The sequence below is a fragment of the Dryobates pubescens genome, chromosome 34, assembly GCF_014839835.1.
Source record: "Dryobates pubescens isolate bDryPub1 chromosome 34, bDryPub1.pri, whole genome shotgun sequence".
NCBI classification, from domain to species: Eukaryota; Metazoa; Chordata; class Aves; order Piciformes; family Picidae; genus Dryobates; species Dryobates pubescens.
Window position 1 is genome coordinate 8,440,512 of NC_071645.1, and position 22,167 is coordinate 8,462,678.

A 22,167-nucleotide genomic window follows, 5' to 3' on the forward strand; every position below is an offset into this window, starting at 1 on the left:
AGCCTCCCGCCCCTGCAGGCACGCCGCGCCTGCGCGGCGCACGCCCCTGCCTCCCTTTATAGCCGCGCAACATCGCGAGATTACTGCGGAAACCTCGCGCATGCGCTTTTCCCCCAAACACTCCTGCTGTCAGCCGGTGGAGGCGGGCAGATAGGGGAGGGGCGATGCCGTGAGCAGAGATTGGCCCCGCCCGGCGGGGGGGCGGGGCTGAGCGGGCGGTGCCTGCGCGGGGGGCGGGGCGTTCCGCGGGCGTCGCCTCGTGGGGCCGGGCGCGCGGCGCCGGGTGAGTGGCGGAGGGGGCGCGCGCGTTGCCATGACGACGGCGGGCGGGGGTCGCGCGCGCGCTGGGGTGGGGGGGGGTGTCGGTGTCCGCCGCCATGTTGGGAGGGGTCGGGAAAGGCCTGAGGGGAGCGGCGGGCACGGAGCCTCCTTGGGCCCCGCTCCCCCCTGCCGGGCTGCCTGCAGGGCGAAAGAGCCGCGGGTGGGCCCCAGGCGGGGAGGGAAACGGGGGGGTGGGGGCCCTGGAGGGCGAGGGGGCCGGGGGCAGGGCGCTCAGGACCGGCGTGATCCCCATGAGGCCTCCCAGGGAGCCCCCTCCCCCCGCTCCATTTTCTTGGACGCTGCCCCGCAAGGGAGGCTCTGGGGAGGAGCAGCTGAGGCGCCTGGGGGCGTTCAGCCTGGGGGAGAGGAGGCTGAGGGAGACCTCCTTGCTCTCTGCAGCTCCCTGCGAGGAGCCGGGGGGGTTGGGCTCTGCTCCCAAGGGGCAGGAGAAGAGGAAATGGCCTCGGGCTGCCCCAGGGGAGGTTCAGGTTGGCCATGAGGAACAAGTTCTTCCCCTTGAGGGCTGTGCAGGCCTGGCCCAGGCTGCCCAGGGCAGAGGTGGAGTCCCCAGCCCTGTGTGGCCTTGGCACTGCAGGGCCTGTGGTGGTGCTGGGTTGGCTCTTGGGCTGGATCTTGAAGGTCTTTTCCAACCTGCGTGATTCCACGAGCCTCAGCCTCCTCCTTGCTTGCTGATCCGTCCTGTTCTGGCTTCTCCCTCACTCCCTAGGGTGAGGGGGTGAGGAGGGGGCACAGCCGAGGGCAAAGGCAAGGCCTGGAGGTGCTGCTGGGCCCCCCTGCCGGTGGTGCCACCCCCAGCCCAGCAGCACCTCCAGGCCACTCTGCTTTCCACTCTGGGCCAGCCAGCCCTGCCTGCAGAGCCACTGCCTCAGGGCTGCCCCACAGCCTCTTCCTCCGGGGCTTGGATCAGGCAGGGTGAAGCCAGCCTACATCTGAGCCCCCAGCCGGCTCCTGCCTGGCTCTGGGGGGACACAAACCCCTTCCAGGCTTTGCTGGGGCACTGCCCCTGGTTTCTCCTGACACCAGTGGGGGGCAGAAGCCCATGGGGGACTGCAGCATGAAATAAAAGCCTCTGATGCATTGGAAGTGGCAGCTGAGGAGCTGCATCTTGTGTGGCAGGAGCAGGAGGGTTTCCTCCTTGTCTCTGCAGCTTGTCCTTTTCTAGGCCACTCTGCATGAGCCATGGGGAGCTGCTCCAATTGCAGCTCCCATGTGGAGGAGCAGAGCTTGGGAAGCAGCCAGGAATGGCTCATTAGTGGCCTTTGAGAGTCCCCTGGCTGAAATGTAGAGAGGCTCAGAGGCATTTAGGTTGGAAAAGACCTTGGAGAGCATCGACTCTGACTGCAATAAACTGTTCTAAAGGACAGCCAAATGTTTGCCTTCTGCCAGCATCTTAAACCCTCTGGATTTATCCAGGAGATCTGAGTTACAGCCTCCCTGCTAGCAGCTCTCAGCCCTCAGGGAGCTAAAAATCACCGAGGAGCAGTGGATTTGGGCTTGCTTCTTTGTGTAGTTTAAGGAGGCTGCTCCAGAGGAGCTCCTCAGCCAGCAGTGAGCTGGAAACACAGCTCTGAATTCTTCAGCTTGGAGCTTTCAGGTCCAGCTTGCAGCTGTAGCTTTACTTAGAAGCATAGAGTGGGTTGGAAGGGACCTGCCAAAGGTCATTAGTGCAACCCCCTGCAGGCAGCAGGGACATCCTCCCCTGGAGCAGGTTGCTCAGAGCCTGACCTTGAATACTTCCAGGGCTGGAGCCTCAACCACCTCCCTGGGCAGCCTGCTGCAGCCTTCCAGCAGCCTCCTGCTGCAGAACTTGTTCCTCACCTCCAATCCCAATCTGCTCTGCTCTCATCCCAAACCATTGCCTCTGCTGCTGTCCCTGCAGGCCTTTGGGGACAGTCCCTCTGCAGCCTCCTTGTAGCCCTTCAGGTACTGGGAGGTTGCTCTGAGGTCTGCCTGGAGCCTTCTCCTCTGCAGGCTGCACAGCCCCAGCTCCCTCAGCCTGGCCCCACAGCAGAGCTGCTGCAGCCTCTGATCATCTTTGTGGCCTCCTCTGGAGCCTCTCCAGCAGCTCCAGGTCCCTCTGGTGTTGAGGGCTCCAGAGCTGGCCCCAGCCCTGCAGGTGAGGTCTCCCCAGAGCAGAGCAGAGGGGCAGGATCCTCTCTCCAGCTCTGGCCACACTGCTCTGGATGCAGCCCAGGCTGCCCTTGGCCTCCTGTGCTGCCAGTGCCCATTGCTGGCTCCTGCCCAGCTGCTCCCCCCCAGCACCCCCAAGGCCTTCCCTGCAGGGCTGCTCTCACTCTCCTCACCCCAGCCTGGGGCTACCCAGGGTTGCCCTGACCCAGGGGCAGGACCTTGCCCTTGGCCTCCTTGAACCTCCTGAGGTTCTCCTCAGCACAGCTCTGCAGCCTGCCCAGGACCCTCTGGATGGATCCCATCCTGTCCTTCAGTCTCCCCAACCACAACCACTCAGCTGGGTGCCACCTGCTGAGCTGCCTCAGTCTCTCTGTGTCACTTCACCCCCAGGGATCTTCCCCCTCCCCCTGCTGCTGCCCCTCTGATGGCAGTTGAGGAGGGTTCTGTGTCCCTCCTCTTCCCAGCTCCATCAGGGGATGCTCCTGGGGGGGTCCTTTGTGAGGTGCTGGCTGTGGGGGTGCAGGGCCCAGGCTGGGTGCTGGCTTCAGCAGCTTCTTGTTGCTTTCTCAGCCCCATAGCTGCCAGTCCCCAGATCCAGCTGCTCAGCCTTGGGGGTTTGATCCCTTTGCAAGCCTCAGCTTCAGGCTCAGCCCAGCAGATGTTGTCCTTTGGTCCCTGCAGCCAGCCTCAGTCTCTCTGTGTCACTGATACTGAGCAGCACTGTCCCAGGGCAGAGCCCTGGGGGTCACCACTTGTCACCTCTCTGCACCTGCACATGGAGCCTCTGGCTGTGACCACCCAACCAATTCCAATGGCATGCACTCATCAGATCCCCCCCTGCAGCTCAGATCCCCCCCTCCAGCTCAGGACCATCAGATCCCCCCCTGCAGCTCAGATCCCCCTCTCCAGCTCAGGACCATCAGATCCCCCCCTGCAGCTCAGATCCCCCTCTCCAGCTCAGGACCATCAGATCCCCCCCTGCAGCTCAGATCCCCCTCTCCAGCTCAGGACTATCAGATTCCCCCCTGCAGCTCAGATCCCCCTCTCCAGCTCAGGACCATCAGATCCCCCCCTGCAGCTCAGATCCCCCTCTCCAGCTCAGGACCATCAGATCCCCCCCTGCAGCTCAGATCCCCCTCTCCAGCTCAGGACCATCAGATCCCCCCCTGCAGCTCAGATCCCCCCCTCCAGCTCAGGACCATCAGGTCCCCCCCTGCAGCTCAGGGCTGTGTGTGACCTGAGTGCTGAGCATGGAGACCAAGATCAGCCACAGTGACTTCCCCTCCTGCCTGGGTGATGGAGACATCTCAGTGGCTGCCCAGGGTGGTTCTGCAGGCTGGGAGCTGCTGCTGGCTGAGCTGTGTGCTGGAGAGCTCTGGCTCTGCCTCTCCTTGGTGTGCTCCTGGGGGTGTTTGGCTTCAGCTGGGCTCAGTCTCTGTTTTCCAGGTGGCTTTGCAGAGGTTTTGGCTGTGGTTTATGCAGGGGATTGTGCTTGGGGGTGGTGGTTAAAGATAGGAGGTCCTAACCTGCAGCCCAAAGGCTCTGGGGTCAGTGAATGATTCTCTGGTGTGCAGGGGAAGGAGAGCACCAAAAGCCTGTGCAGGGAGCACAGTGCTGTTGGCACAGGTGAGGGGGCAGCTGAGCCAGGAGCCTGCAGAGTTTGGTGCTCCCTTCTCCATGGTCTGAAGAGCTGGAAATGGGTTCCCTGCATCTGGAGGAGGAGGACTGGAGAGAGGCTTTGTGCCTGCAGGGCAGTGCCAAGCTCTGAGGTGAAGCTGAGTTCTGTCTCCCTGGGCAGCAGAGCAGCAGGTTTGGGTCCCTTGGCTGAGCCTCCAAGGCTTGGCCATAAGGGAAGCAGGAGCAGACTGGACCCTGGCCTGCAGTTCCTGCTTTGTGGCTGTCTGCACTGACCAGCAGTGGGAGGGGGAGCTCCTGGCAGCAGGCAGCCAGGTCTGGGTCACTGTGGTTCTGAGGAGTGGCATTTGCTACCATCTGAATCACTTTTAGACCTTCAGAGGTCCTTAAAACCTGACTGGAAGACTCAGTTCCTGCTGCCTGGAGTGCCAGGAGCGGGGAGGATGCTGGGGGCAGTGCCCAGGTGAAGCAGAACAGAAGGCCTCACCCTGGGGCTGTGGACAGGCTTGAGAGGAGAACCTCTGGATATAAACTTCAGTGAGAGCTGGGGGAAGGCTCTGCCCTCATGGGGAGGTTTTGCCTTTGGGGCAGAGGGGCTGCAAAGTGCCCAGCAGCAAAGGCCCTGGGGGTGCTGGGTGCCAGCAGCTGCAGAGGAGCCAGGGGGTGCCCAGCTGGGCAAGAAGGCCACCAGCAGCCTGGCCTGCAGCAGCAATGCTGTGGGCAGCAGGAGCAGGGCAGGGATTGTGCCCCTGGGCTGGGCACTGCTGAGGCCACCCCTGGAGTGCTGCCTTCAGCTCTGGGCTGCTGGCTCCCAGCAGGACCTTGAGAGGCTGCAGCAGGGCCAGGGAAGGGCAAGGAAGCTGCTGTGAGGGTGCTGGAGGCCTGGAGCAGGCTGCCCAGAGAGGTTGTGGAGTGTCCTGGTGTGGAGAGCTTCCAACACCCCCTGGGCACTGTGCCCCTGGGCAAGCTGCTGGGGGTGTTCTGCTGGAGCAGGGCCTGGCCTGGGTGAGCTCCAGGGGTCCCTTCCCACCCCCTCCATGCTTGGTGTGATCTCAGCCTGCCAAGGTCGTTCCAAGCCCCTGGGTCTGGGCCAGCTCAGCTTTTCCTTGGCAGGAGGCAGCATCCCAGAGCCCCTGCTGGGCTCTGCAGTGCAGCTGGCAGGGAGCCCCGGGGACAGGCTCTGCTCCTCGGAGCCTTTGGAGCAGCAGAGTGGGAGGAGAGGCTGTGCCGGCAGCGCTGCTGCGCTCACGTCCTGCTGAAAGAGCTCTCAGCAGAGAGCTTCCTTCCCAGGGGCCCTCAGCCCGCTGCGGGGCTGGCCGGGCTGCCTCCGCACCCGGCAGTGAGCAGCTGCTGCTGGCTTCCCATGGCCGGCAAGCAGGGGTGGCTGCAGCCCGGCCCTGCCCAGCCCGGCCCTGCCCAGCCCTGCCCCACGCAGCCCTGCCCTGCCCCTCACAGCCCCGCCCCACGCAGCCCCGCCCCACGCAGCCCTGCCCTGCCCTGCCCCACGCAGCCCCGCCCAACACAGCCCCGCCCCTCACAGACCCGCCTCTTGCAGCCCTGCCCAGCGCAGCCCTGCCCCTCACAGCCATGCCCAGCACAGCCCCGCCCCACACAGCCCTGCCCCACGCAGCCCTGCCCCTCACAGCCATGCCCAGCACAGCCCCGCCCTACACAGCCCTGCCCCACGCAGCCCTGCCCCTCACAGCCATGCCCAGCACAGCCCCGCCCCACACAGCCCTGCCCCACGCAGCCCTGCCCAGCGCAGCCCTGCCCCTCACGGTCCTGCCCCACACAGCCCCGCCCCACACAGCCCCGCCCCTTGTAGCCCTGCCCCACACGGCCCTGCCCCACACAGCCCTGCCCCACACGGCCCTGCCCCATAGAGCCCTGCCCCATAGAGCCCTGCCCCACACAGCCCTGCCCCACACGGCCCTGCCCCATAGAGCCCTGCCCCACACAGCCCTGCCCCACACAGCCCTGCCCAGCCCAGCCCTGCCCTGCCCCTCACAGCCCTGCCCAGCCCAGCCCTGCCCTGCCCCTCACAGCCCTGCCCTGCCCAGCCCTGCTCTGCCCCTCACAGCCCTTCCCAGCCCAGCCCTGCCCCTCACAGCCCTGCCCAGCCTGGCCCAGCCCAGCCCCACACCTGGCTGTGCTTTCTTCCAGCTCCCAAGAGAGCTGCTGAGGCCTGGGCCAAAGTCCAGAGCCCAGAGCGCTGCTGCCAGCCCAAAGGTGATCTCTTGCAGATAAGGAGCCCATGTGGAGGGCTGCTGGACACAGCCCTGCTGCCCCTCCTGCTGCCCCTGTGCAGTGACTTTGCCTGTGGTGCTTTGTCCCCTAGAGACCCTGGATGGCTTCCACGGTGAGCCTGCCCAGAGACAGCTTGCTGGAAGATGGGATGCCCCCTGCCAAGAAGCCCAGGTAACCCCCACCCCCCTCCAGGGAACTGCTGCCTCCTCTTCCCAGCACCCTGCACCGTTCTTGGGAGGGCAGGAGGCTGAGCACCCTGCCCCAGCAGCCTCTCTGGTTGCTGATCCAAGCAGAGCTGCCCCTGGCCACGGCAGAACCTCCTCTGCCGCTGGTTTTGGTTAACCCCTCAGGCAGGAGGTGCAGAGCTGGCTCCTCCCTGAGCTGGCTCTGTGGGTTTGGTCTGTGCTAAGCCCAGCTCAGCTCCTGCCCAGGTGTAGGTCACTCAGGTGTGGTGCTGTGCTCCTTCACCTGAGCTGGATGTGGGTTCCCATCCCTGCAGCTCAAATGAAGCTGATTTTGGTGTTACAAGGCTAAGGATCTCCACTCTGCAGGCTTCCCATAGCCACCTCAGGGCATAGCCAGGCTTCCTGCCTCCCCTGGCAGCAGAGGCTCAGCACTCAGGGCTCTGAGGGCCTTGTCCTCACTGCTCTGCTTTAGGCCTGACTTCTGGAGGGCTGGAGCAGAGCTGCAGGGGGGCAGGCCAGGTCCCAGGGTTGGGCTGTGTCTGTGGGATGAGCAGTGAAGAGGCTGGGAGAGCATTCTCCCCTGGCTCAGGGCAGCTGGGCAGAAGCAGGTTCTGTGTCAGGGTGGGAACAGAATGTCCCTCCCAGAGGTGTCACCAGGGAGCTGGGCCTGGGCTCCTGGGGCTTCCTGTGGGCTCCAGCCCCAGCTCTTCATCTGTCCTCTTTGCATGGCTCTCATGAGCTCAGTAGGCTCACAGCTAATGTATTCTTTGGGGGTAGGTGAGGCTTGCAGGCTCACAGCAAACCCCTTCATCACCTCCTCAGGAGGTTCACTGCTCTGTGGTGCTGAGGGAGGGCAAAGCTCCCTCTGTGTGGGGCTGGCTTCCTTCCCCTCCTGCTGGCAGAGGCAAACCCAGGCCCTGCAAAGGAGCTGCCCCTGGGCTGCTGCTGCCACCCTCTGCTGTCCTCTGCACCAGAGGAGCAGCTTGGCACCGGGCAGGCCATGTGTGGTGGCGAGAGAAAGTTCAGTTCCCCCCCCACACAAAGAAACCACGGCTAGCTCAGTCGGAGAAGCGGAGGTGAGTTCAAGCTATCTTTACAAGCAGGGTGAGATGCAGAGAATACACACACAGCATACAGTGTTGACAATATGTACAGAAATCCACAGCAAAGAACATCATACAGAACAAAGCTTTCCCTCCTCCAGCCAGGAGGGTCCCCCCCCTGCACCCCCTCCCTCCCCCTACCTCCCTTTTTCCCCAAAAAGGGTTAGAGAGGGAGAAAAGGGAATTATTAAGGAGGGAACTCTGTTAGCTCGAAGCGTAGGCAAGAATTGGTTTCTTATCTGTTAGCTCAAGGTCAACTCCATCCAGCACAGCTGCTGCTCTGAGAGAGACAGGCTGATAAAAGACAGACTGAACAGACTGAGAGTCACACTGAACTAAAACTTAAAGCTGCATTCTACCAATCTGCCAAGGAAATGTGTTTGGAACATCTTGTTTTCATTTTGGTACCGAAACATTCAGGCAGAGTGTCCCAGCACTGTCCCTTTCCCCCCGGCACAGCCTCGAACGGTCACACTCCACCCCTTCTGAACCTTTTCATTGGCTGTTCGCACTGGCCACCCAATCTCACACCATAGCCACAGTTTGTAGGTGAAGCTCATCGTCCGTTCCCGCTGTCCTCAGGTGTAGATGATTCAGAAGTCCAAGAAAAAGCAGGAAACAAGAAAATGGAAAACAGTTTGTCTCCTCACAGGCAAAGCACAGAAAGGGACACAGGGACTCGCAGGTGACTCAGGGCTCTCAGGGTTCGCGCACCGTAGATTCCTCATGCATTCTTCCTTTGGGTGTGATGCAGCTGTACAACACTCTGAAATTAAACTCCCTCAGCTTTTCTCTGTGGAATACACTGAATTTCACCATTCTCTTGCATTACCCAATAAGTGTGACCAGGACCTGCAGCTGAAACCGGCCCTCGGACAGGTTTAGCCTCTCCTGAGGGCGAAAACACCCAAACAGTTTTACCTAACAGATTCTTTTCTCTAACAAAAGGAACCCTATCACCTTCTACCTTCTGTAGCAGATCTGAATAGACTAGACTAGACTAGACTAGACTAGACTAGACTAGAATAGAATAAACCAGGTTGGAAGAGACCTTCAAGATCATCGCGTCCAACCCCTCAACCAATCCAACACCACCTAAACAACTAACCCATGGCACCAAGCACCCCATCAAGTCTCCTCCTGAACACCTCCAATGATGGCGACTCCACCACCTCCCCAGGCAGCCCATCCCAATGGGCAATCACTCTCTCTGTGTAGAACTTCTTCCTCACATCCAACCTAAGCCTCCCCTGGCGCAGCCTGAGACTGTGTCCTCTTGTTCTGGTGCTGGCTGCCTGGGAGAAGAGACCAACATCTGTCTGCCTACAACCTCCCTTCAGGTAGTTGTAGAGAGTGATAAGGTCACCCCTGAGTCTCCTTCTCTCCAGGCTAAGCAACCCCAGCTCCCTCAGTCTGTCCTCACAGGGCATGTGTGCCGGCCCAGCTCGGTTCACTGAACCTCTACTATTCACCAGCCAGGTTGCTTGTGCTAAATGTTTCTCCCAGTTTTTCAAAGCTCCACCTCCCATGGCTCTGAGAGTGGTCTTCAACAAACCGTTGTAGCGTTCAACCTTCCCTGCAGCTGGTGCACAGTAGGGGATGTGGAATATCCACTCCATGCCTGCTCTTTGGCCCAGCTCTTCACAAGGTTGTTTTTGAAGTGAGCTCTGTTGTCTGACTCAATCCTCTCTGGAGTTCCGTGTCTCCACAGGATCTGTCTCTCCAGACCCAGAATGGTGTTGGGTGCAGTTGCATGTGGAACTGCATAAGTTTCCAGCCATCCGGTGTTTGCCTCTACCATAGTAAGCACGTACTGCTTACCAGAACGAGAACGTGGTAGAGTGATGTAGTCAATCTGCCAAGCTTCACCATACCTGTACTTGGACCATCTGTCACCATACCACAAGGGCTTAATTCAATTTGCCTGCTTGATAGCAGCACAAATGTCACAGTCATGGATGACTTGTGTGATGGCATCCATGGAAATGTCTATGGATCTGTCACGAGCCCATTGGTATGTTGCATCTCTGCCTTGATGTCCTGATGAATCGTGAGCCCACCGAGCTAAGAATATCTCACCTCGGTGTTTCCAGTCGAGATCAAGTTCAGAGTCCTTGTCTACTTGAGAAACTCTTGCAGCTAGATCTGCCTGATGGTTGTGCTGCTGTTCCTCAGTAGCTTTGCTCTTAGGAATGTGAGCATCAGTGTGTCTCACCTTCACTGGAATTCTCTCGATTCGATCAGCAATGTCTTGCCACAGTTCAGCTGCCCAGATGGGTTTTCCTTTCCTCTGCCAGCCATTCTTTTTCCAGTTCTTTAGCCAACCCCATAGAGCATTGGCTACCATCCATGAGTCGGTGTAGAGATAAAGCTTTGGCCATCTCTCACGTTCAGCCACGTCGAGAGCTAGCTGGACAGCTTTTACCTCTGCAAACTGACTGGATTCTCCTTCTCCATCCTTCGCCTCTGCAACTCGGCGTGTTGGACTCCACACGGCAGACTTCCACCTTCGCTTGTTCCCGAAGAGACGACAGGAACCGTCTGGGAACAAAGCATACTTCTTCTCATCATCAGAAAGGTCATTGTAAGGAGGAGCTTCCTCAGCACGAGTTACTCTCTCCTCTGGAGGTTTAGCACAGTTGGTATCTTCAGGCCAACTTGAGATCATCTCCACCAGACCAGGTCTTTCAAGATTTCCCATTCGAGCTCTCTGTGTTATCAGGGCCATCCACTTAGACCAGGTGGAATCTGTAGCATGATGTGGTGTGGAACCCTTGCCTTTGAACATCCAATTCAAAACTGGTAATCTGGGAGCTAAGAGAAGCTGTGATTCAGTTCCAGTCACTTCAGAAGCTGCTTTCACCCCTTCATAGGCAGCTAGAATCTCTTTCTCTGTTGGAGTGTAATTAGCCTCTGAACCTCTGTAACCTCGACTCCAGAAGCCAAGAGGTTGTCCACGTGTCTCACCTGGAGCTTTTTGCCACAAGCACCAGGTTGGACCATTGTCACCTGCAGCCGTGTACAAAATGTTCTTAATGTCTGCACCATCTCGGACAGGTCCCAGACCCACTGCTTGAACTACCTCTTGCTTTATCTGGTCAAAGGCTGCTTGCTGTTCAGGTCCCCAGTGGAAACTGTTCCTCTTTCGAGTCACATCATACAGAGGTTTCACAACCTGACTGTATCCAGGGATGTGCAGTCTCCAAAATCCCACTATCCCCAAGAAACGTAGAGTTTCTTGCTTGTTCGTGGGATTTGCCATGGCAGAGACTCTGTTTACCACATCCACTGGAATGTGTCGGCGTCCATCCTGCCACTGCACTCCCAGAAACTGGATCTCTGTGGTAGGACCTTTCACCTTGTCTCTCTTGATGGCAAAACCAGCATTCAGGAGAATGTCCATGATTTTGTTACCTTTCTCCAAGACTTCCTCAGCAGTTTTACCCCAGATGATGATATCATCGATGAACTGGATGTGTTCTAACACTAACTGGATGTGTTCTAACACTAACTGGATGTGTTCTAGCACTTAGAGGATGGCCAAGGGCTCAGGCCCAGCCAGCATGGGTTTAGGAAGGGCAGGTCCTGCCTGACCAACCTGATCTCCTTCTATGATCAGGTGACTGCCTGGTGGATGTGGGCAGGCTGTGGATGTAGTCTACCTGGACCTCAGCAAGGCCTTTGACACCGTCCCCCATGGCAGACTCCTGGTCAAGCTGTCAGCCCCTGGCTTGGATGGGAGCACACTGCGATGGGTTAGGAACTGGCTGGAGGCTGAGCCCAGAGAGTGGTGGTGAATGGTGCCACAGCCAGCTGGCAGCCAGGCACCAGTGGTGTGCCCCAAGGATCAGTGCTGGGCCCTGTGCTCTTCAACATCTTTATTGATGATCTGGAGGAGGGGATGGAGTCCATCAGCAGTAAATGTGCAGAGGACACCAAGCTGGGGGCAGGAGTTGAGCTGCTGGAGGGCAGAGAGGCTCTGCAGAGGGACCTGGACAGGCTGGGCAGATGGGCAGAGGCCAAGGGCAGGAGACTGAACACATCCAAGTGCCAGGTTCTGCACATTGGCCACAGCAACCCCAGGCAGTGCTACAGGCTGGGGTCAGAGTGGCTGAGAGCAGCCAGGCAGAGAGGGACCTGGGGGTGCTAGTCGATGGTAGACTGAACATGAGCCTGCAGTGTGCCCAGGCAGCCAAGAGGGCCTATGGCATCCTGGCCTGCATCAGGAACAGTGTGGCCAGCAGGAGCAGGGAGGTCATTCTGCCTCTGTACACTGCACTGGTTAGGCCACACCTTGAGTCCTGTGTCCAGTTCTGGGCTCCTCAGTTTAGGAAGGAGGTTGAGCTGCTGGAAGGTGTCCAGAGAAGGGCAACAAAGCTGGGGAGGGGCTTGGAACACAGCCCTGTGAGGAGAGGCTGAGGGAGCTGGGGTTGCTTAGCCTGGAGAAGAGGAGACTCAGGGGTGACCTTATTACTCTCTGCAACTCCCTGAAGGGAGGTTGTAGACAGACGGATGTTGGTCTCTTCTCCCAGGCAGCCAGTACCAGAACAAGAGGACACAGTCTTAGGCTGCGCCAGGGGAGGTTCAGGCTGGAGGTTAGGAAGAAGTTCTATACAGACAGAGTGATTGCACATTGGAATGGGCTGCCTGGGGAGGTGGTGGAGTCGCCATCATTGGAGGTGTTCAGGAGGAGACTTGCTGGGGTGCTTGGTGCCATGGGTTAGTTGTTTAGGTGGTGTTGGATTGGTTGATGGGTTGGACACGATGATCTTGAAGGTCTCTTCCAACCTGGTTTATTCTATGTATTCTATTCTATGTATTCTATGTGTTCTGGAGCACCACCTTCCTCCAGAGCATCGTGGATCACTGCATGACAGATGCTGGAGCTGTGGATCCAGGCCATCGGCAGCCTGTTGAAAGTGTACTGGATTCCTCTCCAGGTGAAAGCAAACTGAGGCCTGCATTCCTCTGCTATGGGAATAGAGAAGAAGGCATTAGCAATGTCTATGGTAGCATACCATTTGGCCTCTTTGGATTCCAGCTCATACTGGAGTTCCATCATGTCTGGTACTGCTGCACTCATAGGTGCAGTTACTTCACTCAGGGCTCGGTAGTCCACTGTCAGACGCCAGTCTCCATTCGGCTTTGGCACAGGCCACACTGGGCTGGTGAAAGGTGAATGAGTTTTGCTGATGACTTTCTGACTCTCCAACTGACCAATCAGATCCTGAATGGGCAACACAGAGTCAGGGTTGCTTCTGTATTGTCTGGGATGCACAGGCTGAGAAGCAACCGGCGACTTGATGTCCTGAATCTTGTGCTGTCCCACAGCTGCAGGTTCATCAGAAGGCTCAGGTCTAGCAGACAGCTTCAGCTTTTGTCCTTCAGTTTCTACAGAAGCTACTCCAGAAGCCCATTTGTAACCCTTAGGGCCCTTGAAACGCCCTTCTCTCAGGAAATCAGTTCCCAGAGTACAAGGTTATAGACAGTCTCACAGTCTCACAGTATAACTAAGGTTGGAAGAGACCCCAAGGATCATGGAGTCCAATCTGTCTCCACAGACCTCATGACTAGACCATGGCACCAAGTGCCACATCCAGTCCCCTCTGGAACACCTCCAGGGATGGGGACTCCACCACCTCCCTGGGCAGCACATCCCAATGATGAACGACTCGCTCAGTGAAGAACTTTCTCCTCACCTCCAGTCTAAACCTCCCCTGGCACAGCTTGAGACTGTGTCCTCTTGTTCTGGTGCTGGGTGCCTGGGAGAAGAGCCCACCCCTTCCTGGCTACAGCCACCTTTCAGGTAGTTGTAGAGGGCAATGAGGTCACCTCTGATCCTTCTCTTCTCCAGGCTAAGCAACCCCAGCTCCCTCAGCCTCTCCTCACAGGGCTGTGCTCAAGGCCTCTCCCCAGCCTTGTTGCCCTTCTCTGGACACCTTCAAGAGTCTCGGTGTCGTTCTTAAACTGAGGGGCCCAGAACTGGACACAGGACTCAAGGTGTGGCCTAACCAGTGCTGAGCACAGGGCACAATGACCTCCCTGCTCCTGCTGGCCACACTATTCCTAATGCAGGCCAGGATGCCATTGGCCCTCTTGGCCACCTGGGCACACTGCTGGCTCATGTTTAGGCAGCTGTCAATCAGCACCCCCAGGTCCCTCTCTGCCTGGCTGCTCTCAGCCACTCTGCCCCCAGCCTGTAGCTCTGGTTGCCGTGGGCGAAGTGCAGCCCCTGGCACTTGGACTTATTAAATGCCATCCCATTGGCCTCTGCCCATCTGTCCAGTCGGTCAAGGTCCCTCTGCAGAGCCCTTCAGCCCTCTAACTGACTAACATCTGTTCCCAACTTGCTGTCATCTGCAAACTTGCTGCTGACTGACTCAATGCCCTCATCCAGATCATCAGTGAAGATGTTGAAGAGGCTGGGGCCCAGCACTGCTCCCTGGGGCACACCACTGGTGCCTGGCTGCCAGCTGGCTGTGGCACCATTCACCACCCCTCTCTGGGCTCAGCCTCCAGCCAGTTCCTAACCCAGCTCAGAGAGCTGCTGTCCAAGCCAGGGGCTGACAGCTTAGCCAGCAGTTTACTGTGGGGGACGGTGTCAAAGGCCTTGCTGAAGTCCACATAGACTTTCTTGAAGGCACAGCCTCAGACGGCCACAGCGTGGTGAGCAGGAGCTCAGCACCCAGTGAAAGGCAGTGGGGGTGCTGAGGGGAGGAAAATGGGAAGGGGGAAGGAGAAGGGAGCCCCACAGCCCTTCCAGGAGGCCCTTGGATCAGCTGGGCTTCCAAAAGGTTGGCCTCCAGCATCCAGCCCGCATTGGAGGTGTGACAGGGATGAGATCTCTGCAACAGAACTGTTCTGCTGGGGGCCTGCTCAGCTCAGAGGGGCCTGGAGGTGGGAAGGGGCTTCTCCAGGGCAGGAGGAACCTTCTCTTCCTTCTTTCTGTGCTGGGATAAGTGGGCTGCTGTCTTGGGCACCTTCTTTGAACCAGGAGCAGTCACAGTGGGTTTTGCTGCCCATGCTGGCTCTGCACAGCCAGTGCTGGGGTTCCAAGCTGCTCACCACACCTTCCCCCCCACCTCCAGTCTCTCTGCTGGCCTCCTGGTGAGGGAGGTCCACAAAGCCTCCCTTGTTCCCTCTGTAACTGGAGCAGCTTTGCTCAGGAGTGCCCCAGGGTGGAGCTGACCACCCCCAGGAACTGCCTCCATCACCAAAGAGGTTCTGATCCCATCCCTTCTAATCCTGGGCAGTTGGGATGTTGATGTGTGGAGCTTGAGCATCCCAGTGGACAGCTCAGTTCAACATCTAGCAGGGGGTGCCCCCTTGTCCTCAGCTTGCATCTCCCCTGCCCCAGGACCTCTCCCCAGCCCCAGGACCTCTCCCCACCTGTGCTGGTACCTCCTGTGCCTCTGTCTCCTCTCACAGGAAGCTGTTGCCAAGCCTCAAAACCAAGAAGCCTCAAGAACTGGTCCTGGTGATTGGGACAGGCATCAGTGCAGCAGTGGCTCCCCAGGTCCCAGCTCTCAAGTCCTGGAAGGGCCTGATCCAGGCCCTCCTGGATGCTGCCATTGACTTTGATCTGCTGGAGGATGAGGAGAGCAAAGGCTTCCAGAAGAGTCTCCACGAGGACAAGAACTTGGTGCACCTGGCCCACGACCTCATCCAGAAGCTGTCTCCAGTGAGTGCTGTGGGTCAGTGCCAGCAGCCCAGCCTGAGCCTGGGGCTTGGGAAGAGACAGCCTGGGGGCTCTGCTGGGCCTCCAGCTCCAGCAGGGCCTCTGCCTGCAAGGCACCGCAGGAGCCTGGGCTCCTGAGGCCTCTCTCTGCTCTGGGGGATGGCACTGTGGGTCTGGTGGAGAGGAGCTGTGGAGGGGCTGGAGGAGGGTGTGGGAGGGAGGTCCTTCAGCAAGCACTGCCCAGGCTCAGCCCCAGGCTCAGCCCCAGGCCCAGCCCCAGGCTCAGCCCCAGGCCCAGCTCCAGCCCCAGCCCCAGGCCCAGCCCCTCCGCCGCTGTCTCCCCGCAGCGCACGAGCAACGTCCGCTCCACCTTCTTCAAGGACTGTCTGTATGAGGTCTTTGATGACCTGGAGTCCAAGATGGAAGATGCTGGCAAGCAGCTGCTGCAGTCTGTGCTCCACCTGATGGAGAATGGGGCCCTGGTCCTCACCACCAACTTTGACAACCTGCTGGAGCTCTATGCTGCTCACCAGGGCAAGCACCTCGAGTCGCTCGACCTGACTGATGAGAAGAAGGTAGAGATGGAGACTGTGGGGAGGGCTGAGCTGGGACAGGGACACTGGTGGCTGGGGGAGGTGTCCTGCACATGGGGATTGAGCTGCTCACCTTGGCCAAGGCCAAGGGGATGAGGTTCAGCAAGGCCAAGGGCTGGGTCCTGCCCTTGGCTCACCACAACCCCAGCAAGGCTCCAGGCTGGGCCAGAGGGGCTGCAAAGGGCCCAGCAGCAAAGGCCCTGGGGGTGCTGGGTGCCAGCAGCTGCAGAGGAGCCAGGGGGTGCCCAGCTGGGCAAGAAGGCCACCAGCAGCCTGGCCTGCAGCAGCAATGCTGTGGGCAGCAGGAGCAGGGCAGGGATTGTGCCCCTGGGCTGGGCACTGCTGAGGCCACCCCTGGAGTGCTGCCTTCAGCTCTGGGCTGCTGGCTCCCAGCAGGACCTTGAGAGGCTGCAGCAGGGCCAGGGAAGGGCAAGGAAGCTGGGGAAGGGTCTGGGGAAGAGGGCTGGGGAGGAGCAGCTGAAGGAGCTGGGGGGTGGTGAGGCTGGAGCAGAGGAGGCTGAGGGAGACCTCCTTGCTCTCTGCAGCTCCCTGCAAGGAGGCTGGAGCCAGGTGGGGCTTGGGCCAAGGAACAAGGAACAGGGACAAGAGGCAATGGCCTCAGGTTGTCCTGGGGGAGGTTTAGGTTGGCCATGAGGAACAATTTTTACCTCTTGAGGGCTGTCCAGGCCTGGCCCAGGCTGCCCAGGGCAGAGGTGGAGTCCCCACCCCTGGAGGGGTTTCAGAGCCCTGGAGCAGTGGTGCCCTGGCAGTGGTTAGTGGCTGGACTTGGTGACCTTAAAGATCTCTTCTGTGGCTCTCAGTGATGCCAGGCCCCCAGCAGAGGCTCTGGGGTTGGTGGTGGCCAGCAGAGGAGTGCAGCTGAAGGTTTGTTCCTCAAGCACTGCGCTTGGTGGCTGCCACCCACGGCTCAGGAGCAGCCCTGGAGCCTGGCATTGCCTCAGTTCCTGTCCTTGGGGCTTCTGGCCTGGCTCTGCTGAACCACCTCACTCCCACACAAGATGTTTCCAACCCATGCAGGAGGCTGTGTCAGACCCAAGGCTGCCCTTCCCATTCTCCCAACAGGCTGGGGGGTGATTTCCATCCTGGGGTTTCCAGGCTGCAGCCTTCAAAGCTTCCCTCCTGCCCCCAGTCCTCCTGAGACATCTGCTGGCACCTGCTGGGCTACTGCCACCCTCCTTCAGCCATGCTCTTGGGTTGCTGCTGCTCCCTTCACACAGCTGCCCTCTTCCTGCCCCACTCAGGAGCAAACCCAGGCTGTGAGCCCTTCAGCAGCTGCCCCCCTCAGCTCAGCAGCTCTGCTGGGGAGCAGCTCTGCTGGGGAGCAGCTCATCCTGTTTGCCTCAGCCTCGGTGCCCTGCAGCTCTTGGTCTCCTTCCATCCTGAGGCCTCTCTGTGCTCCCTGGTTCCTGCCTGACCTCTTACTCTCTGTGGCTGGAGGTGCTTTCAGGGTTACAAATAAGCTTCTAATTCCTGCAAGCTTAAACGAGCTGAGGCCTCCAGGGAGGAAACTGAGACCTTCAGAAGTGGCTTTCCAGAGGGCAGGTCAGATGCTGAGGGCCCCCAGGGCTCCCCAGAGCCTCGAGGGACCGAGGAATACAACCCTGCAGCCCGGGCCAGCAGGCTGAGCGGCGTGGGGGTGGTGTGGGAAGCAGCCAGCACGCCCCCGGTGACCTCGGTGGAGGGGTTTGTGTGGTGCAGGTGCTGGAGTGGGCGCAGGAGAAGAGGCAGCTGAGCGTGCTGCACATCCACGGCGTGTACACCAACCCCAGCGGCATCGTGCTGCACCCGGCCGGCTACCAGAACGTGCTGCGGAACACCCAGGTGATGGTGAGAGCCGAGCCCTGCCGGGCCACGGGGCACAGGGCAGGCTCTGCTGGCACCAGGCACAGCTGGCCAGGATGAGAGCTGGGGGACAGCAACCTCCTGAAGGGGCAGCAGGGCGAGGGCAGGGTCCTGGCCCTGGGCAGGAACAACCTCCTGCAGCAGCACAGGGCAGGGGGAAGCTGCTGGCAAGCAGCTGCAAGCAGCAGCAGCTGGCAGTGCTGGGGGCCAAGGAGTTGGCCAGCAGCAGCAAGGTGGCCTGGGGGCCAAGAAGGCCAAGGCTGTGCTGGGGGCATGGAGAAGAGTGTGGGCAGCAGCAGGGCAAGGGAGGTTGTGCTGCCCCTCTGCCCTGCCCTGCTGAGGCCACCTCTGGAGCCCTGGGGGCAGTTGTGTGCTGCCCAGGGGCAGAGGGCCAGAGAAGTGCTGGAGAGAGGGCAGGGGAGGCTGGGAAGCTGCTGAGGGGCCTGGAGCAGCTCTGGCAGGAGCCAAGGCTGAGAGCCCTGGGGCTGAGAGCCTGCAGCAGAGCAGCCCCAGAGCAATGCTCAGCAATGCTCAGCAAGAGCTGAAGGGCCCCTGGGGGGCAAGAGGCTGGGGCCAGCCTCTGCTGAGTGGTGCCCAGGGCCAGGCCAAGGGGCAGTGGGCAGAGAGTGGAGCCCAGGAGGTTGGAGGGGAAGAGGAGGAGCAAGTTGTTGTTGGGAGGGTGCTGGAGGCCTGGAGCAGGCTGCCCAGAGAGGTTGTGGAGTGTCCTGGTGTGGAGAGCTTCCAACCCCCCCTGGGCACTGTGCCCCTGGGCAGGCTGCTGGGGGTGCCCTGCTGGAGCAGTGGGGTTGGCCTGGATGAGCTCTGGGGGTCCCTTCCCATCTCTCCACGCTGGGGGTCAGGACTGTCCTACTGCCTTGCAGGGCTGGGAGGTACCCAGGCAGAGACTGAGCTGAGTTTAAAGGCCAAGCCTCACACAGGGGTGCGGCAGTGCCCCAGGGCTCTCAGCCTTTTCTCCCCACAGAGGGGCTGCAGCCCCCTCAGCATCTTCCCAGCCTCCCTTGCCCTCTGCAGCGGTCCCTGGGGCGCAGAGGCAGCTGTGTGCTGAGCAGGCTGCCCCTGGGCCGACACTAAGCAGCTCTTTCCCTCTCTTCAAGCGGGAGATTCAGAAGCTCTATGAGAATAAATCATTCCTGTTCTTGGGCTGTGGTTGGACTGTTGATGACACCACGTTTCAGGCCCTGTTTCTAGAGGCTGTCAAGCACAGGTCAGACCTGGAGCACTTCATGCTGGTGCGGCGGGGCGACGTGGCGGAGTTCCGGAAGCTGCGGGAGAACATGCTGGACAAGGGCATCAAGGTGGTGTCCTACGGCGAGGCCTACGGCGACCTGCCCGAGTACCTGCGGCGGCTGGCGGCCGAGATCGCGCTGCGGGGGCAGGCAGGTAGGGCAGGGGCTGCCCCGGCTGCAGCTGCCCCATGCGACCCAGAGGCTGCCCCCGGCTGCAGTGGCCCCATGCGACCCAGGGGCTGCCCCGGCTGCAGCGGCCCCGCGCGGCCCAGGGGCTGCCCCCGGCTGCAGCAACCCAGGGGCTGCCCCGGCTGCAGCGGCCCCGCGCGACCCAGCGGCTGCCCCGGCTGCAGCAACCCAGGGGCTGTCCCGGCTGCAGCGGCCCCGTGTGGCCCAGCGGCTGCCCCGGCTGCAGCAACCCAGGGGCTGCCCCGGCTGCAGCGGCCCCATGCGACACAGGGGCTGCCCCGGCTGCAGCAACCCAGGGGCTGCCCCGGCTGCAGCGGCCCCATGCGGCCCAGGGGCTGCCCCGGCTGCAGCGGCCCCATGCGGCCCAGGGGCTGCCCCGGCTGCAGCAACCCAGGGGCTGCCCCAGCTGCAGCGGCCCCACGCGACCCAGCGGCTGCCCCCGGCTGCAGCAGCCCAGGGGCTGCCCCGGCTGCAGCGGCCCCATGCGGCCCAGGGGCTGCCCCGGCTGCAGCGGCCCCATGCGGCCCAGGGGCTGCCCCGGCTGCAGCAACCCAGGGGCTGCCCCGGCTGCAGCGGCCCCGCGCGGCCCAGGGGCTGCCCCCAGCTGCAGCAGCCCCACGTGGCCCAGGGGCCTGCAGGGCCTTGGGGTGAACCCTCTCAGGTCACTGAGTCCAGCCCAGCCCTGCCAGGGCACCCCCAGAGCATGGCCTGAGCACCACATCCCCAGGGCCTCCAAACCTCTCCAGGGATGGGGACTGCACCTCTGCCCTGGGCAGCCTGGGCCAGGCCTGGGCAGCCCTCAAGGGGAAGAAATTGTTCCTCATGGCCAAGCTGAACCTCCCCTGAGGCAGCCTGAGGCCATCGCCTCTTGTCCTGTGCCTTGGGAGCAGAGCCCAAGCCCCACCTGGCTCCAGCCTCCTTGCAGGGAGCTGCAGAGAGCAAGGAGGTCTTCCTCAGCCTCCTCTGCTCCAGCCTCACCACCCCCAGCTCCCTCAGCTGCTCCTCCCCAGCCCTCTTCCCCAGACCCTTCCCCAGCTTCCTTGCCCTTCCCTGGCCCTGCTGCAGCCTCTCAAGGTCCTGCTGGGAGCCAGCAGCCCAGAGCTGAAGGCAGCACTCACCAGTGCCCAGGACCTGAGCTTCAGCATGCCCAGGAGCTCACTCATAAGCCACACCAGGGGGGTGAAAGAATCCACTCTGCTCACCAGAGCTTGCCTGGCACCTGGCCTGAGGGTGAAACCCAGCCAGGATGGCAGTGTGGGAGATGAGTCAGTGCAGGCTCTTCTCCCCCATGGTGTCCCCGTGCCTGGGCAGTCACCTGGGGATGGCCTTTCCACCTGCTCTCTCCTCGCCCTAGGTGTGCCCAGGGAGAGCCAGCAGCTGAACGGCTCTGCCAGTGGCCAGGCTGAGCTGCAGCTGGCAGGTAAGAGCCTGGGGAGCTGCCAGGAGTCAGTGCCCAGGGCCCTGCAGTGCCCAGGGCCCTGCAGTGCTCAGGGCCCTGCAGTGCCTGCCCACAGCCTCTGCTTCCCCACAGGAGGAACCACCTGAGCATGGCCTCAGCCCCGGACCTGTGCCAGCGCCGCGGGGGACTCCCTGGGACCGACCTCACCCCGAGCAGGTCCCAGGCCTGTGTGGAAGCCCAGAGCCACAGGGAGCAGGGGGCCAGAGGCCAGAGCCAGGAGCTCCTGGCATGGACACCTGGTGTCACGTAGCAGTCTTCTTCTGGAGGTGGCAGGGGGTGGTGTCCCTCAGGGAGCTGCAGCCTCCTCTGCTCCCCTGCCTAGGGCTTGCTAATTTGTACTTGGGCTCAGCCCCCCAAGCCTCCTCTTTTGTACTGAAGCTCTCCAGTTTTCTAGCCCTATCTTTATACAGCTTTTGTATGGGAACCTGGCATTAAAGCCCTCTCACCTCTGCTGCTGACTGACTCACCCCACCCCCACCCCAGGGCACCCCCAGGCACCAGCATAGGCTGGGGAGTGGTGTTGGAACAGCAGCTGCAAGCAGAAGCAGCTGGCAGTGCTGGGGGCCAAGGAGTTGGCCAGCAGCAGCAAGGTGGCCTGGGGGCCAAGGCCAAGGCTGTGCTGGGGGCATGGAGAAGAGTGTGGGCAGCAGCAGGGCAAGGGAGGTTGTGCTGCCCCTCTGCCCTGCCCTGCTGAGGCCACCTCTGGAGCCCTGGGGGCAGTTGTGTGCTGCCCAGGGGCAGAGGGCCAGAGAAGTGCTGGAGAGAGGGCAGGGGAGGCTGGGAAGCTGCTGAGGGGCCTGGAGCAGCTCTGGCAGGAGCCAAGGCTGAGAGCCCTGGGGCTGAGAGCCTGCAGCAGAGCAGCCCCAGAGCAATGCTCAGCAATGCTCAGCAAGAGCTGAAGGGCCCCTGGGGGGCAAGAGGCTGGGGCCAGCCTCTGCTGAGTGGTGCCCAGTGACTCCTTGGACTGGAGGAGCTCCAGAGCTCCCTTCCCACCCCCATTCCAAGGCCAGCAGCAGCACACAGAGCACAAATTCCCAGGTTTATTTGGGTATAAATTAGGTCTGGAGCAGACAGCAGGGGGGTTGGGGTTATTGCACTGCAGCACACAGCTACAAGCCAGGGCACAGAGCTTGGTGTTGTCCCGTGGAGCACTTCAGGCTGGGCTCAAGAGGCACTCGAGAAGGTTGGAGGAGGGGGGAGAAAGGTTGCAGGAAAGCAGCAAGCAGCCACCAGCAGCTTCCAGCATCAAGTGGGGGTTTGTCTCCTGCTCTGCCAGGAGGTAAAGCTGAGGCCAGCAGGCAGCAGGACGCTGCCTTGCTGCAGAGCAGGCAGCTGCAGCTCTGCAGCTCCTGCCCAAACGCTGCTCCAGAGCCCCAGTGGTGACCAGCAGGGACCTTAAGGCAAGAGAGCAGCTCCCAGTTTTGGTTTCTCAGCTTGGGTGGAGCTGCCCCCAGCAGCAGTTTGTGCAGGCAGAGCCAAGGCTGCCTCCCAGCAGC

The 22,167-nt window shown here is 60.9% G+C and overlaps 1 protein-coding gene across 1 annotated transcript; it reads left to right on the forward strand.

Annotated features, from left to right (window-relative positions):
* The first annotated feature begins 167 nt into the window (after positions 1-167).
* On the forward strand, positions 168-20,921 carry FAM118B (family with sequence similarity 118 member B). The gene is made up of 8 exons (XM_054176013.1): positions 168-283; positions 6,446-6,525; positions 15,071-15,323; positions 15,668-15,895; positions 17,633-17,761; positions 18,892-19,177; positions 20,567-20,628; positions 20,727-20,921. The coding sequence occupies exons 2-8, from the start codon at positions 6,455-6,457 to the stop codon at positions 20,919-20,921; spliced, it is 1,224 nt and encodes a 407-aa protein (XP_054031988.1). The 5' UTR covers positions 168-283; positions 6,446-6,454.
* The last annotated feature ends 1,246 nt before the right edge of the window (positions 20,922-22,167 follow it).